This window comes from Chlamydotis macqueenii, chromosome 2 (genome assembly GCF_036417535.1).
Source record: "Chlamydotis macqueenii isolate bChlMac1 chromosome 2, bChlMac1.mat, whole genome shotgun sequence".
Taxonomy (NCBI): Eukaryota; Metazoa; Chordata; class Aves; order Otidiformes; family Otididae; genus Chlamydotis; species Chlamydotis macqueenii.
In genome coordinates, this window is record NC_141557.1 from 112,589,214 (window position 1) to 112,606,572 (window position 17,359).

At 39.0% G+C, this 17,359-nt stretch overlaps 1 protein-coding gene across 1 annotated transcript in view; it reads left to right on the forward strand.

Moving 5' to 3' along the window:
* YES1 (YES proto-oncogene 1, Src family tyrosine kinase) overlaps positions 1 to 8,872 on the forward strand; it is a 49,779-nt gene extending 40,907 nt beyond the window's left edge. Inside the window, exons 5-12 of the mRNA XM_086740693.1 lie at positions 946 to 1,049; positions 1,237 to 1,386; positions 1,602 to 1,757; positions 2,027 to 2,206; positions 4,490 to 4,566; positions 4,916 to 5,069; positions 5,649 to 5,780; positions 6,554 to 8,872. Of these exons, the coding sequence (XP_086596819.1) occupies positions 946 to 1,049; positions 1,237 to 1,386; positions 1,602 to 1,757; positions 2,027 to 2,206; positions 4,490 to 4,566; positions 4,916 to 5,069; positions 5,649 to 5,780; positions 6,554 to 6,762 (1,162 nt within the window). The 3' untranslated portion in view covers positions 6,763 to 8,872. The remainder of the gene's footprint in view (positions 1 to 945; positions 1,050 to 1,236; positions 1,387 to 1,601; positions 1,758 to 2,026; positions 2,207 to 4,489; positions 4,567 to 4,915; positions 5,070 to 5,648; positions 5,781 to 6,553) is intronic.
* The last annotated feature ends 8,487 nt before the right edge of the window (positions 8,873 to 17,359 follow it).

Sequence of the window (17,359 nt, forward strand, 5' to 3'; positions counted from 1 at the left end):
GAACTGTGTGTGGACTGCTCATCAGGACAAGCACACTGTAGGGCATAAAAGAAGAAATTCCTGTTGTGAAAGAATTTAAGGCAAGAAAAAAACACAAGTGTTGTTTTCAAACACCTGCCTACTTTTCAGTATCAGAATGATGCAACAAAGGTGGAGTGTTACTCATAGAGAAGTAAATGATACCTGCCACAGGGTTGTTTCTAAATGATCAGTAGGAAAAAAGTGCTCCCTCTACTGAGGTAGAGAAGGATGGCAGTCAATAGAAGTAGAAACTGGGTATAAGAAGAAACCTTTTTATGCTGAGGACAACCAGGCAGGGGCACAGGTTGCCCGGGCTGGCTGTGCAGGGTCCATCTTTCAAGGTTTTCAGGACTGGAGTGGATGGCGCTTCGAGCAACCAGGTCTGATCTCGCAGTTGACCCTGCTTGCAGCAGGAGGCTGGACCAGAGACCTCCTAAGGGCCCCTTCCCACGTGAATGAACCTGTGATCCAGTGATATTTATGCTCACCTGCTTTGCATTAAATACTGTTTTCTAACATGTAGCCAAAACTTCTTAGAGAAGGTAGTTTCAACTGCTGCAGTGTTTTGAGTGTGCTACCAGGATGTGTCATCTGATTCAGCTTAACCTGTGAAATTCTTAACCAGAAGGAGAGTGTTACTTTCAATGTGAAGTCCTGTTGATATCTGTTGTTGAACCATCAGAAAAACAGTATGTGTGGATATAGGCCTCTTTACATGTATTTTGCAAACAATGGAAATGAGAGTCATATAGAAATAGGTCATCTTAATCTTTTGATTATATGGATGTCATTACTTTTGTTGTTCCATAGCTGCTTTGGGATATCAGTAGTCCAGTCAGTGCTTGAGATTTCTAAACCTTGTATTTGTATGATTACCAAAGCATAGGAAGCTTTTGCTTACGCATTTCCTTTAACATTTTCTAGGTGGTATTTTGGTAAGATGGGCAGGAAGGATGCAGAAAGGCTACTTTTAAATCCTGGGAACCAGCGTGGTATTTTCTTAGTAAGAGAGAGTGAAACCACTAAAGGTATGTGTATTTACCTATATCTCGTCCCTCTCCCATCCCCCACCACCAGGGTAGACATAGTGGCCGTTTTTCTGTTTATCACATTGTTCATATGTGCACACATGTAGGTGTATAATGACAGCTAGGGAGATATGTTAAATATGTTTTTAAATAATTGGTGAAGAACTGAGTGTGACTTGTTTCCTAGGTGCTTACTCCCTTTCCATACGTGACTGGGATGAGGTCAGAGGTGATAATGTGAAACACTACAAAATCAGAAAACTTGACAATGGTGGATACTATATCACAACCAGAGCACAATTTGAATCTCTACAAAAGCTGGTGAAACACTACAGAGGTAAGCCCAGGTCTAGTTTCCCCGATGCTGCTTTGTGGCTATCATGAGGAAGAAAAACTGCATATGTAACTAACTTGTAAAATTCGCAGCTATAAAATTTCTTTTTAATTTTGACAAACAGTAAATGGTCTAGTTCTTTTTATCGACATTAGGATGTTGCTTTTGTTAGTCTTACCCCTGTTTAACTACAAAGGTTATTTTTTCCTGTTTTCCAGAACATGCTGATGGGCTGTGTCATAAGCTAACAACTGTGTGTCCCACTGTGAAACCGCAAACACAGGGACTAGCGAAAGATGCCTGGGAAATTCCTAGAGAATCTTTGAGGCTGGAAGTTAAGTTGGGCCAAGGATGTTTTGGTGAAGTATGGATGGGTAAGAGCTTAATGTGACACCTTTCAGTTGTTCATGTTAATAGTAGTATTTTCAGTAAATCAGTATCATGATCTGAAAAGATAATCTGATAAAGAATTGAAGGGAAAAAACACCAGTTATGATCAGTCACGTAAAGGTAAAATTAACATTCAGTGTAGTTTTAGTTCATAATTATTCTGTTACCTAAAAAAAACAGAAGCAAAAAGCAAACAGTTTCAGCAGAAAATCTCTTTGGTATTATAGTGGAGAATAAAAACTTGTTTTTCTAGGAACATGGAATGGAACCACAAAGGTAGCGATCAAGACGCTAAAACCTGGTACAATGATGCCAGAAGCTTTCCTGCAGGAGGCTCAGATCATGAAGAAATTACGACATGACAAGCTTGTTCCACTGTACGCAGTTGTTTCTGAGGAACCAATCTACATTGTCACTGAATTCATGACAAAAGGTATGTGACAGAATAGTTTGAGGTTACTATGTTTAAAAGATTATTTAAGATCCCAGCAACAAATTAGATGTTTAATTAATGTTAGGTTTAAGCTGACTGCAGTGTAAGTGGTAATTTGATTAAATTAAAATGAGCAACGCTTGACCTACTTGAAGCAGTTCTGATTTAGATCGCGAGTGGAGGCATGATTTTTTTTTTTTTGCACATCTGTGTCACCCTTGCTAATCTTCCAAGTACAAGATTGAGGTTTTTTCTCCTTATTTTTTTTGTGTGTTCTGACTATTACATTTAAATTGGATAGTATAGCTGGGAATAGCAAGAGAATACGCCTGCGTGTAGACAGATCATGCTCACAACGACAGAATAAGTTGGGGGGGTGGAACAGGGTTGTTCTGGGGTTTTTTTGTTTCTTTTTTTTTTTTTTTTTTTTTTTTTAGTTTTTCTTCCCAGCAGTGTAATAATAAATTTTAAAAAGGTTGAGGGTTTCTTTTCCAGAATCTCTCCTTTATCTCCTTGTTTTCAATCTTTCATCCTTCTTCCCTTGCTCGACAGCATTTTCCCCTCCCCCTGCTGCTGAAACAGAGATTTAGAGATTTAGGCTGAATGTAGAAATAAACATCATAAGCATATTAGTGTTAAGAAGCAGCAGATTTTCAAGTCAATTAATCCAGTTTTATAAAATGCAGACTTCTGTTCACCTCGTAGAGAAACTTTGCTACTCTGGTAAGAAATAGAAACAAGAGAGTGGCTACTTATGTTCAATACAAATGGAGGGGGCAGCGTTTCCTGTTTGTGTAGGTTTTTTAAGTGTTGTATAAGTTTGAAAAGGTAGAAATGAATAGAAAATACAGAAAGCTTCTTCTCCCTGCTGTTGTTCCTAAATAACACTAGACAATCTCTCTGTCAGATCTTAAAGCTGCCATGCAAAATCAGTTTTCATTGTTCAGAAATCAGGTTTTGGCAAGACAATCAGGATTAAAAATGCTTTATAGCATCCTAAGAAAAAGTAAAGATTAAAATCAGAACTGGGACATTACCTTGCAAAAGCAGAAGTAAAGAATTGGAAAAGTATTTGCACGTTTGTCTAAGTTACGGATTCAAAATGCTGTTGGAAATATCTGTTTCTGTTTGAAAAACTTCTCACATTTTACCAAATTTTACCACACCACTTCTTTGGTGGTTCATAACTTGAGAGTTAGTAGAACTCTTTTTTTTCTTTTTTTTTCTTTTTTTTTCTTTTTTTTTTTTTTTCCTCTTTTTATGAAGAAAAGAGGTGGGTAAGAACTACACAGTGCCGAATTTTTTTTCCAGTGTGGACAGGTTAGTAGAGGTCAGTGTGAAATCTTTGCTCCTCTTTGATCCTTTGAGCTCATGAACCAAGATGGTGAAATAGTCTGTGCAAACACACAAACAGCAGCAGCAGTGTGGGTCTGGCCTGCCACGCTTGTACTTTCAATGCAAAAATACAGCAAGTGACTAAAACCATGTCAGAGGTATCTAATTCATGGCTACAGCCATAAATGCACTGCAAGATCTGCAGTTAAGTGTTTTTTTCCCCACATCGACACACTTTTAATTGTCGTTGTAATATTGACTGTGATTTCAGTGATTAGTTATCAGTCTTCAACAGTTTCTTAAGGAAGAGTTCATGTTTCTATACCCTTATGGGATAATAACATCTGTAAGGAAAGCTGTTATGTCAGAGACAAAGTTTTACCTACCATACATGTAGGTGTTTCTTTTACCTACCACACATTACTGTCATAAAAGGAGCGCAGGTCCTTGGAACTGATTTCAAATATTCATGTTGTAATCATCTGGATACCATTGCATTATATAAATGGGAGAAGATAATATATTGTAAAGAATGGAAGATACTTTTGTTTTCCCATGTAAGGAAGAAAAACTAAAAGCCAGAATTTCAGAATAATTTCTCTAGTATATAATTGGAACTGGCAGAAAAATATAAGTAATGGATAGGAGGTTTTTTGTTTTATTAGTGTTCAGTTATCTGAATTATTGAAATGAATTCCAAAATACTTGGATAAAACCTGCACTGACTAGTTCTCAGGGCAGTCAACTACACATAGTCGTTGAATCATGTATTCTGTTAAATCATGAGTTTTCAAGTACAGATTTGGGGAGAAGAATGTGTAAATCAGAATGTCTAGGAGAAAAAAAAATCCCATTCATGTTTTCAGGTCAAATTAATATTTGCGCTTTTTTTTTTTCTTCTTCTTGTTTTTTCCTTTTTTTCCCCACAAAATGTGTCATCGTTTACAGGCAGCTTGCTAGACTTCCTTAAAGAAGGAGAAGGGAAATACTTAAAACTCCCACAGCTGGTCGACATGGCTGCTCAGGTACATTGTATAAACCAAGAAAACTGTATTTTGTGTTTAGAGAATAAATTTAAAACTATATCAGGTATCAACTAAACATAAATACTGAACACTCTGGCTGTTGTCTGCTGTTCTGTCTTACATCTTCTGTTGTATGTTTGTAATTTGTCAAAAAGAAAGAGTCTAGTTCCCATTAGCAGATACTGTATAGCCAGACACACTCCAGTCAGTGCTGTAACAAGCTCTTGCTATGCTATAATTTTATACTTATACAATGAGAATGGAGCTAAAATTAAGGGGTACAGCCTAATGCTTGGGAGAAATGTATATAGGCATGCAAAATAATCTTTTATAAAACTTTACTTTTAAGATTGCTGATGGCATGGCTTACATCGAAAGAATGAACTACATCCACAGGGATCTCCGGGCAGCTAACATTCTTGTAGGAGACAATCTTGTGTGTAAAATAGCAGACTTTGGTTTAGCAAGGTTAATAGAGGACAATGAGTACACTGCAAGACAAGGTAAGACAGATTTATTTACTGAATAAATACAACCAATTACCTTCATATTACTTAGAACTATTACGTTTAGCAGAATATGTCTGTATATTCTGTCCGCATGAATAAAGATTATGCATATAAGTGTACTTTCACAGCTATGTTTAGGTCTCCCTTGCCTAAGTGCAATTTCAGTAAACTTTAATGTTCAAAATTATCTGGCAGTTTGCTTATGTTAAAAAAAAAAAAAATGGTTTAGTTTTTTTTTTTTTTTTTCAGCTAAAACTTGCTACAGTTTGAAGAGCACTGAAATTCCGGAGAGGTTGCTCATCAGATTCTGAAGATCATCCCATTTTTTGAAACATATTTAATTAAGAATCCCAGATGTCTTAGCTGCTTCCAAAAATTGTAGCCGGTAGTTGGTGCCCTAGTTTGAAACTGGTTCCCAGTTTGAAATATTAAAATACTAAACCACTTCAAATTTTGTCAACAAAGCAAAACGTAAAATTTTGAATGCAGCATTCTTTTTAAAATATTTTCAAGTGTAAGTAAATTATGTGTAAGCAAGGGAAAACTGAGTATCTGTCTTTCCAATGTTTGTAGGAGCCAAATTTCCAATTAAATGGACAGCTCCGGAAGCAGCATTGTATGGTCGGTTTACAATCAAATCGGATGTGTGGTCATTTGGAATTTTACTAACAGAGCTGGTAACAAAGGGGAGAGTGCCATATCCAGGTAGGAGGAAAACTTAATAGATTTTCGTTGTTGTATTCTGAAGTTACCTTTTATACTTTTTGCCTTCATTCAGAACCCACAGTTGACAAGCAGAGACAAAAACTTTGTCACGCTTCCTTGGTTTCTTTGTTCACAAAGCTACTTTGTTTTATTTACAGATTAACTATAATGTATTTTTTAAAGTGTTTTAAGATGATAGCATTTGTAAATGTGACGGTAGTTCATTTCACATTAGTGGGTATCCTTGTGTTTTCCTATCTGTCTGTTCTTAAAATGTCTACTTTGAACATTTTCCCAGGCTTCTACAGTGACCATCGGGAAAGTGAACCTGCTAGACCAGTTTTTGAAACTAAACATATGTAACATATTTTGTCAGATATTTTGCTGACTGGAATTTGCAAGGCAATTCTGTTGAGTATAAAATGCCTTTTTCTTGGCCTGATTTCAAATTAAGTTGTCCTTGAATGGCACCTAAGGCAGGGCTTGAGTCTCCTTTTTAAAGGAACAGGCCCAAGACAGTGGGAAAGTATACAAATGAGAGAGGACAGAAATGGAAGAAAGACCAGGTATTGGGGAATTACCAGTGTAATGAAATAATTTTCAGAAAATGTATTCAATGCAAAATGTAAAAAATTCATTCATTATAAAGTACATTCATTAAAGGTTTTGTTACAGTAGGTTCACGTGCATTGCAGCTGGAGAGACACTTGAAAAACTTTGAGGAAACTGTTCTTTGCGCAATGTCATTCAGAGCTAAAATGCTTTCCTTTTAGGGATGGTGAATCGGGAAGTTCTGGAACAAGTGGAACGTGGATATAGGATGCCTTGCCCACAGGGCTGCCCAGAGTCTCTCCACGAGTTAATGAAACTGTGTTGGAAGAAGGACCCTGATGAGAGACCAACATTTGAATATATACAGTCTTTCTTGGAGGACTACTTTACTGCTACAGAACCACAGTACCAGCCTGGAGACAATTTATAAGCCAACAGTCTGTATAACATGCACAAATCTGCCAAATGTAAAAGACTTGCAAAGAATTCCTGACTTCTATAAGGAATCAAAGGAAAGAAAATCTTCGCTACTTTGCATGCTCTTAATGGCAAACTGGAATTTCATAATGCAGTTGCACAAAACCACTTTTAAAGTGTTATAATCTAATTTACCAATGACATGTTTTTATTTTTTTCCTCTTTCCCAACTTATTTTCAGGGTCCAAAGGAAGCTTAGTGAAAATATGGGGTAGAAAAATGAGTGTTGGTGTGAACAATAGCAGAAAAAATAATGTTTCAAATCCTTTATTTTCCCAACATTTGATAACCATTCTACTAAAGAGGGAATTATCTGGAATTAGTGACCTTGGGGTAAGACAGTTTTAAAGCAGAAGAACTTTGTGGGACCAAGCAATTCTACTCCAGTTCTGTAAAATTCTGTGTTCAAAATACACGTGTGTGCCCCACTCCCCCACCAAAAAAAAAGATGGTACAACTGTATTTATTTGATATATAGTCTTGATCTTTAAGCTTCCTCTTGCATGGATTTAATTAGGGTAGGCAGGTTAAGAGAGAAGTTGGAACAGTGAATGACAAACTTGATCTAAATGGTAGACCTCAATAGTGAAATTAGAGAGCATAATGCACTGTGTTAATACCTGTATTAATGTAACTGGAAAGTAGCATGAGAGATTATTCTTTTTTTTCTTTCTGCATTGCTAATTAAAAATAATGAAGGTATCTAGAAAATGAGGTAATATTTTATAAAATTATGTTGATAAAGTATGATGATATTTGAACTTGAAGCTATGTAATACAATCAGAGGGGGAAAGCCTTTAATCTTTTGAGCTCCAATCCAACAGCGAGCTTTTGTATGGGAAGATTACCTGAACAAAGCTCACCAGGAAAGCAAGACTGAAGCTGGTAAATGGCCACTTTTTAGTCCTTTTTCAGAGACAGGCTTGGTACTGTTGTGTGTGGCTTACATGTGTTAACAAAGGTGGGTGCCACAAATGGCTAGCAGTCACTAGTTCAGGGATTTGATTGCACTTTTGCTTTTCTTGACTATTAAAACACACTTACACACAGTTGCTCTTCCCACTTCTGCCCTTCCTACAGAACTATTTAACTAAAAATAAACAAAATGTGAAAGTTTAAAAACTAAAGGGATAAAAATATATTTAATATTGTCCGAATATAGTGACATTTAAATATGCTGGCATTCAGCCCAGCTGACACTACATCTAGATTTATTTTCTTTGGCTACTGACATATCAAGCAATAACATCATATCTTTTACTCAGTAATTTGCATGAGGTTCTTGAATTTCTGATCGAGCTTATGTACTTTAATTTTGAAACACTAAACTCTTACTTAGCTACCAGATTGGAATTCATATTATCATTGTAAAGCTATCCAACAAATGAATTTCAGAAAAGCTGGTAATATAGCTCTGGTACTAAACTCAACATTCTTCACGGGTTTACACTACATTGAATCCAAACAGATCTTTGTAAGAACAGTGCCATCGTTTTTCATTTTCCCTCATCATCGCTTATCACCTCTACATCTGTGGTTAGCAAATTTTAAAAGGGCTTTATGTAAGAAAAACAAAAATAAAAGAAAAAACCACACACACAAAAAAAAAAAAAAAACAACCCAAAAAACACAATGGAATTTTAATTTTTCTACATATTTTAAAATTAATAACACAATCATATGAGTTTATGTATTAATACAGTTATAACAAAAAATGCCAGAAATGACACTGGCATTGTTTGGATTTTTAATTACTGAATGGAACAGTTCATTGTAATAACACTTGTATAGTAAAGGAATAAAACACTAACTTAATGAACGTGTTCATTGTAAATGGTTGTGTATAAGACTTCTCCAAAAGAGTTTGTATGTTTATGAAAATGTATTTGTTTCACCTGAAGACCTTGATGTGGTTCTTACCCTAACAGAGTTTAAAATTCACATTCACACTTTTTATATAAATAGTAATAAGTTTAATTATGTAACTAAGTATTTTTATAAAGTATGGCATTGTTGAACTGTTTTGCAGAATTGGTTCAAAATAAATTTCTCCTTGATTGCATCTGCTTATTTGAGGGGGGTGGGAAATGCGGGAGGGGAACAAAAGCAGAGTAGCCTTCATATTGAGGGGAATAAAACCTTCATGCGTTTTGGGTCTGGTTTTATCCTCTCTGAACTATTTTAATATACCTTCATATAAGATCCTGAGTTCATGGTCCATTATTGCTGTGAAAAGGGAGATATTTTCTAGAGCAGTTCACAAGTCTTTGGCAGGAATGGGCTAGAACAATTCTGTCTGGACTTAAAACTAAGTCCTCTTGATGGACGGACAGACAGACAGACTTGGGATTCTTACAAGAGCAAGTCCAGCATAGACTCTAAGCTGGTGGTCACTGCCACCGGGTAGGGCAAACGCATTTCCTCTCTCTTGCTTTATCTGGTATTAGCAGCCACTGTTGACTTCTGTGCAATTTTTCAGGGAGTTTTATACATTTGTTTTTGTGGTAGTTGATGTTTTATCTCAACTTCATTGAATGTTGCCTATCTCAATGACCAGCACAACTCAAACCACACATCCTGACATGTATATACAGCGCCACTGTAGATTAAGGAGCTAGTACTGCTTGAATTTCAATAATAACTAATACAGCACTAAAACTATTCCTACAGAACCTACACACTGCAAAGTTTACTGTATTTTTAGTATTTCCTGTAATGTAATTAATGTTTTGCCTTTTTTTAATGACAACAATCATGTAATTTCTGGTAATCTGTACTCTCCCCATTGTCCGTCAGAACTTTGTAATACCCATTCTCCATGCTAGGCCTGCAGATTGTTTCTGTCATGCATTGTTTCGAGCTGTAGTATTTTAAGAATATTTTCATACTATTTTTGAGTAAAATTCCAAAAATAAATTGTGGATGATCCTACTACTTAGATAAAATACAGCCCTATTTTAGCATAAAGCATTATGAAAAGAATCTTATGTGTTCTTATCCTTGCAACTACTGAATTGTTACTCTGCCAAGCTTATGACCACTTGAAAGTAGTCTTGGAAAGGTCTTTTTTTTTTTAAGAAAATAAAAGAAGTAAGTCTGTCTCCCTGGAGTTTGCTGATGGATAGATACAAGCTGGAATGCTCTCTTACCCATAGTCATCTACAATACTGTTCATTCTAAAATACGTTATCCACAGCTGGAATGAGTATCAATTAATATAAACAACTAAACTTAATGAGTCCCCACTTTTGTTATTTATTTTGACCTGTTCAAGCTAATAAACTTCTCAGTTTTTAAGTTTTCTGTGAAGGTGCTGTAGATGTTTGTATTTGTGCCAGCTTTCCCCCAACACACAAGAGTTAGATCTATGCAGTCCTGTTGGTTTTAAACCATGGGAACGCTCACTTAAGCTAAGCAGTACATTGCAAACAGGAGATTTCAATTCTCACACCTTGCTCAGGAATTTAGGACTAAATTTGAATAACTGATTTGGGCATCATAAGCAGGTCTGGGTGGATAACTTACTACAGGCCAGAACCGTGATTCATCCGATAGCTATTGTCTTGTGCAGTAGGTATTTGGACTCGATTTGTGCAAAGGCCTACAAGTGCAGGTGCCTTCATAGCTGCACATCTTGCTCCTACTTCAGCCTGATCCTAAAGCAGAAATAAGATGGCCATTGACCTTCTAGGGACTGCAGGGGGCCGGCAGTTAGTGCAGCGCTGGGAACTCCCGTGATGTGCATCTCTGACACACATCTTTTCAAGACAGGATGGGAAGAGTCAGTTGATAGGAATGGGATGGTTGTATCGATTTTTGATATAAGGGCCTCAAATAAAACCTGGGCTCTGTTCAAGAATCCTGGATAGCTGGTGGATCTTACACAGGTTGATGGCAGCTGTAAGAAGCTTTTAGGTGGTGATTGAGAGCGGGGAGCAGAACCCCACTGCAGGACCTCACCCACAGCCATAGGCTTAAGCATTTGCTCAAGGACCAGGTTTGTTTTTTTTTTCCTCTGCACTTTTCCCTACTGACCTTTACAGGGAGCGTGTTAGCTGGAGAAACATCAACAGCTTCCTTGCTTCTCCCTTAGCATAGGGGAGGGAAAGGGAGAGAGTGAGACGGAAAGACGGAGTGAGCAGGTGAGGTACTACACTTCTTCAGTGGGCAGAGGGGTGTGGTATAACAGGTGTCATCTGTTCTCATCTCTGTCCTATTTTGGAAAGGAGGTAGAAAACAGGGGAACTGAGGAGCATCTCTTCCCTTGTGCACAGTGGAAATGGAGTAAGGCTAATGCCAATTGCTGCTTTTGTTCTCTGTGGTGGTTCTGGTTAGCTCACCCTGAACTGGTTCCTAGCAGAGCCCCTTCATATTAGTTGAGGAGTCCCAAGCATCGTTCTGCTGTCATTTGTAAGAGTGAACCTTGATTAGCTCTTAGAAAAAAAAAAAAAAAAAAAAAAGTGATACAGAGAGCCTAATCAGAGAGACACTGGTCCCTGGATCCCAGACTGACAGGGATGCTTGCCTCTGGAGCTCAGCCTCAGAGTGATGGCATTTCAGACACTGGCAAGTAGCTTAGCATTTCTTTCCTAGTGGATGTATGTGGATGTAGGGTTTTATGTTAGGTTTCCCTCCTCTCCACCTGAGCAACCTGATCTAGTTGGAGATGTCCCTGCTTCTTGCAGGGGGGTTGGACTACATGACCTTTAAAGGTCCCTTCCAACCCAAATCATTCTGTGATTCTATGATTCTGTTCTATATGGGTACAACATGCCTAGGAACTTGGAACAGAGTTCGGGCATTACCCAGGGGACCCATGTTCTTTACTGGTCCTACTCTTTGAGTTTATTTTCCTTGTTAGTTCTGCATGCAAACATGCACTTCTTGTAGGTAGCACATTGATTACTCTTTTTTTAGCATTCTCTTTTAATTTAAAGTCATCTTTTTTTTGTCAAATTGTAATAGCCACCATTGTTGGGGGATCAAAATATTCAGAGCATTATGTACTTTTACAGAACTTTGTCCATCTCCTTTTAGTATTTCATTTACTTTAAGTGAGTAGAAACGTGTTGGCTGCCCATTGTGTTGCTTTTGATTTGTTCCTCTTGAAGGAGTGAGGACAGTTACCTAGTTAAACTCAGCAGGGCCTGAGGAACAGACTGGAAATTTAAAAGGGAAACCTGAATACAAGCACTCTTAAGGAACCAGTCATGTAGCAACACTGAAGCTGACTGCTGTGAAAGCATTCCTTTTTTATCAAAAAGCTACTCCCAGTAGGAGCACTTCACTGCTCTCCTTTGTACCCTGCTGCTAGATTACTGACTCTCTAGCTGAGGCTATTGATAAGTACATACTGGGAAATGTGCATCTTAACATTTGGCCCTGAAAATCCATCCCATGCATGCTAACAACTCACTTTTTTCCTGGACCTCAACAGGTGCCAGCTGCTGCATTCACCATTCATTTGATACCCCCACACGTATTCACATTTGGGGCAGCCTTCCAGGGCCTCCATGGCTGATGATCCTTCTCTCAGCTTCAGCGTTCGGAAGCACCAGGGTTGTGTTTGCTGGGTAAGGAAGCATTTCTGCTCTTTTAAAACCAAAAAAAAAGGCTAAATCTCAGTTCAGCATGACTCCTATGATAAAAGTGCAGCAAATAAGGAGAACATCTAATCATTTGACTGCTTCATCATTAAAACAGGGGAGATGGTTCCCTGCTCCTCCAGGAACTGTGGAATATGGCACTCACGGAGATGTTCAAGGTGTGTTGTCCAATGCTGAATGACCATGCTAGATTGCAACCCCTGTTCAGTCCTGGCAAGGAGGCCATGTCTGTGGTTCTGTCCTTCTGAAGAGTTCCCAAGAAAAGGCAAGAGTATTGGCTCACATTTCTAAGAGTGGAAGCTGGCAACTGGATGACTTACATCCTTTACATCCCTCTACCCACCTTCCTTTCAGTTCTAGCCTGGGTGTGTACTCTTCACCGCAACTGACCAGCTTTTATTTCTCCATCATGTGGCTATGCACTAACAGCATGAATGCATATGAGAATTCACAGAATTACGGATTAGAAGCCTTTAGCAGCCTTATATACCGTCTTTTTTTTTCTTTTTTAAATAGAAGTTGCCTTGCAAATCAAGCAGCCTTACTAGAGCAAGGTCAGATCTGATCTCTTTCACTGGAGTTTTTATTTTGTTCTGTATTACCCTCTTCACTTCTGGAACGGCTCTGTCTTTCAAATTGTCTTATAACTGGCATAAATGTATATTCTTTCCTTTGTGCTAAAAGACTGCAAGAACAATGGAAATAGTTTCCGTATTTACATTTTAATTTAGCATTATTTGCTAAGGTGGCTGCATCAAAATCTGTGCATTTAATCTTCTTGCCTCCTTTATCAAAGGATTACCATTTGCAAGAGGAGCGTTTTTTTTTTTTTCCATGTGATACTGAAGTTCAATCAATAACTTCAGTGAGTTTAAGGTTCTAATAAGTAGATTACCAATAGGCTAAATATAAACTCCGGCACCACTGTCATTAGAATGGTCCCAGACTTTTCAGATTGCTACTAAGTGTTTTGAAGAGCAAGTGTGTGTACACTTAGCAATAGATATGCCCCCTGAGTTCAATTTATCATTAAGGTAAGAAGGAACGACCCTCTCTGCAGCCTGGGGATGACAAATTACATTAAGGAAGATTGTGGGATACACAACCACTCTGACAGGCCAGCCTGCCTTGTGCCAATGCTCTTGATTTATTGACGAAGTAGCACAACCCTCATTTGTGCTTTGTCCCAAGACAGACACTGTTATGCCAGGCAATAAGCAGAAATCTACTGATAGGCAGCATCTCTCTTTGGGGTTTCCAAGGCATCTGCCATCTTACCCAACAACCCTTATTACCTAATATATAGCATTTCTCACAACTTCACAAATGAGACCAGTTTCATTAACTCTGCACGGCAAATTAAGGCAAGGGGAGAAGAGGTATTTTGATTCATCCAGGATCGAGGTGAAGACCATGACTGAGCAGCAGCCAGAATCTAGCGTTTGGTCTACTGGGAATTTCCTTTCAGATGGGCAGCTTTTATCATTGCTTGTCAACCTTGACTCTTGGTCTTGAGCTTGGAGTGGTGATTTCCTAAGAAAAGTCTGCAGTAATTTCCCATTATGCCCTATAATGAACACCTGAGCTACTCAAAAAAAAAAAAAAAAAAATTGAAATCCTGGTTAAAGCCTGTGGGGCTGGCACAGCAATTTGGCTGCCACAAAGCCAGTGTATCAATCATTATGTGCAGACAGCGTCAAGCTTGAGCTGGGAAACCCTGCCAGCCCCTGGCATGCTCAGCCTGGGGCTAGCCCAGGTAGCCCTGTGGTGCAGCTAGCCACCACACAGACAACCCATGCATGGAGAAGTGCTTGACTTCGGCCTCTGAGGATGGCAGTGACTGCCTGCAGCATCTGCTTCCCCAGCTCACAGGGCTGCCACACCACAGACACCATGGTTCATACAGCCAGGTGGGTAGAGACCAGATGTAACTTCCATATGTCACTGGTTTGCAGCCATGCTTTGGAAGGGCTTTCTAGTGGCCTTTCAGCCAGCCAGTGCCCTACACCATAGAATGAGCAATTCCTTCCTTGCCATTCAAGTCTAGTGTTTCACTGACACTGCTGAATATGTCAAAACCCTCTAAGCAATCAGCTGAACACCCACAAAACCTGTGTCTTGGTGATGTCATGCGTTTTCCTCCTTCAATCTACCTTTGCAATTGTTCCTTACAGAAATGTCTACTTTTTTTAAAGAAATCACTTAGTGATCTGGCAAGCACGTACTCAGTTATTTTAAGCTTCTTTAAGGATAAACCATTATATTTAGTCAGCCTAAGATTGGAGTCTATGTATCACCTGATCTCTTACAAGACGCTGAACACCCTTCTGTTGTCACGAGTGAAATGTGCTTGGTACAACCCGCCTAGATAGATAAATGACCTTAGCCACTGTAGTACATGATTCATCGCATCCGAGGAAAGTGGGATGGGATGTTCTTCCCACGCTCCAGGTAGGAACAGCAGAGGAACTGAGACACAGGCAAGTAAGTGTCTTAGCCAGAATCACATTAAAAAAAAAGGCTCTTACAAAACTGAGGTTCAGACACTGGTTTCTCAGATCTCAAGCAAATATCCTGAATAAGGAAGACCTCACATAGTTGGACTCATGACCTCATGTTTCTTAAGAGTCTTTTTATTCCATACTGCTAAAGAAAATGATGGTTGGCACGAGGCTTCATACTGTGTCTGTCCTTTCTCTGACACTCCGCAGTTTGCTAGACATGATCTGTGTGTGGTTTACCCTAGCAAAAACGCTTGCTGGGAATATATGTTGACATTGAGTAGTGGTATGTGGGACTGGAAAAAAAAACAACAGAAGTGAGCCTCAGCCCCAGCCCTGAGTCTTGGGGACTTGAAACAGCTGGACCACAACTGCCGTTATCTCACTGCTAGGAACAGAATGCCTTATGAGGAAGTGAGAACCTGAAGGTGACTGCAAGTACCGAAACAAATCTGGGAGATGCAGCAGTTGCTTGAAAGTGATAGTCTGTAAATGCTCTCTCACTTAGAGAAATGCTGTTTTCCTCAGATGAGAGGTGATCTGATAGTCTCTGCCTCTTTAACAGTGTTCTGGACTGTCAGTCTAAGGTGGCTGCTTTCTTCCTCTGTGGAGTGGGAGGTGATAGAGGAACAACTCTTCATCTTGAAAACCCTTTGTAATTATCTTTTGAAGAAGGGATCAGCACCCGGAAACAGGCAAGTATAAGATAAAACATGGCCATGCAACTAGATTGACAGTGGCCACCCAAATCTGGGTGCAAAGGGAATGGTTCCATGCTGATACTTCAAATTCACAGGCTGTCAGAAAAGGTTACTTCTCAAAGTATCAGCTGAGGAAAGGGCCCACAGTCATTCTGTTACAGGCATTTGGCTGTAATGAGGTAGTAAATTCTGCTGTGCTTTGCAGTCATATGTGCTGTCAAGGCTTTCTTTACTCACGTGGCCAATAGAGACACGGGAGACATTGTCAACAGCTTAGGAGGCTTCTACAGAGAGCTCACCAGTGACAGGCAATTCTACTACGTAAGAGACATTAGGGGTGCTGCTGTGAAGAGGATAGGAGCAAACATATAAGTTGTGCATTTTCACAAAATATTTCAATTTTTATTCTTGGAAACTGGGAACATATCTGGTGGAACAGAACTGGGAACAAGCCAGTGTGAAAGTGACCACTCAGATCATAGAATCATAGAATGATTTGGGTTGGAAGGGACCTTTAAAGGCCATCTAGTCCAACCCCTCTGCAAGGACCAGAGACATCTCCAACCAGATCAGTTTGCTCAGAGCCCCATCCAACCTGGCCTTCATTGTTTCCAGGAATCTGCACATGCTTCATTTTTGCAGGATCAAAAATTGTAGCAACTGCACTGTTCTTAGTGATGGAATTGGTCAGAACATTTCAGAGTCATTTTGTTGGAATTCTGGCATTTCTGAAATAAAAGATTTTTGCCCACCCTGTTTATCAGATGTTTCCCTGTATGCCCTCCTCTTGTTTTCATCTTTCTTACTTGGAGATTATAATCTGAGATTTTAATCTTTCAGCCACTTCCCTATGGAATATGCTGTTGATCTAGGAGACAAATCTTGTATATTTAGCATATTACTGGATATTAAAAATAACATAATGCAGTGATGTGAGCAGCCATAAAGTTGGCCTGGTTTGAAGGGAAAATTACTGAACAAAATATATTGTCTGCTTAAAGATATTGTCTGCTTAGAAGTACTGACAGAGAAAAGGCTGCCACCCTAGAACTGCAAGCCTGGGGACCAGCCCTGTGAACCATGAAAAAACATCCTTGAAAAGTGCAGCTTGCCTCTTTAAGTGCAGCCGGGGTACCTAGAAACCAGAGACATCTACAGATACCACCGATAAGCGAAAAACAAGGGACTGTAATGGCAATTTGTCACCTGAGAAGGTCAAAAATAGTCTGAAAAAATAAAATTGCTCTGAAGGAAAAGAGAACAGCATCATCTGTTGGCTGTCACAGGTGAAAAATAGAAATTAACAGCATCTATTGGCTGCTTAATGTCCTACTCCCTCTTATGTCTCTGTGATATAAAAAGGACTCATTTTTTATCCAAAATGGAGTCTCTTTCTGAGAATGTCCATGTTGAATCCCACATGAATTTTCTATGAGCTCTTGGGGTCTCCCCAGGGTTGCTTGGCTGAAACCAGACTGAGTGATGCAGAACATTTTGGAAGTGGGACTCTGCCTGCTGTCTATTGTCTTAGTCTGTCCTCCTCTCTTTTGACGATGGTTGGTCCCCCTCTGGGATCTGTTTGTTCCTCCCTTTTGGGATGGTACGGCTCCTTCTGAAATCTGTCTAATGCACTTCATAGCAATATTATGTATATTCATATAAGTAATCTAGCATAAATATATCTGCTGTTATATTGTTGATAATTTTGCTTCATTAATGATAAACCATAGTAATCTGTAAT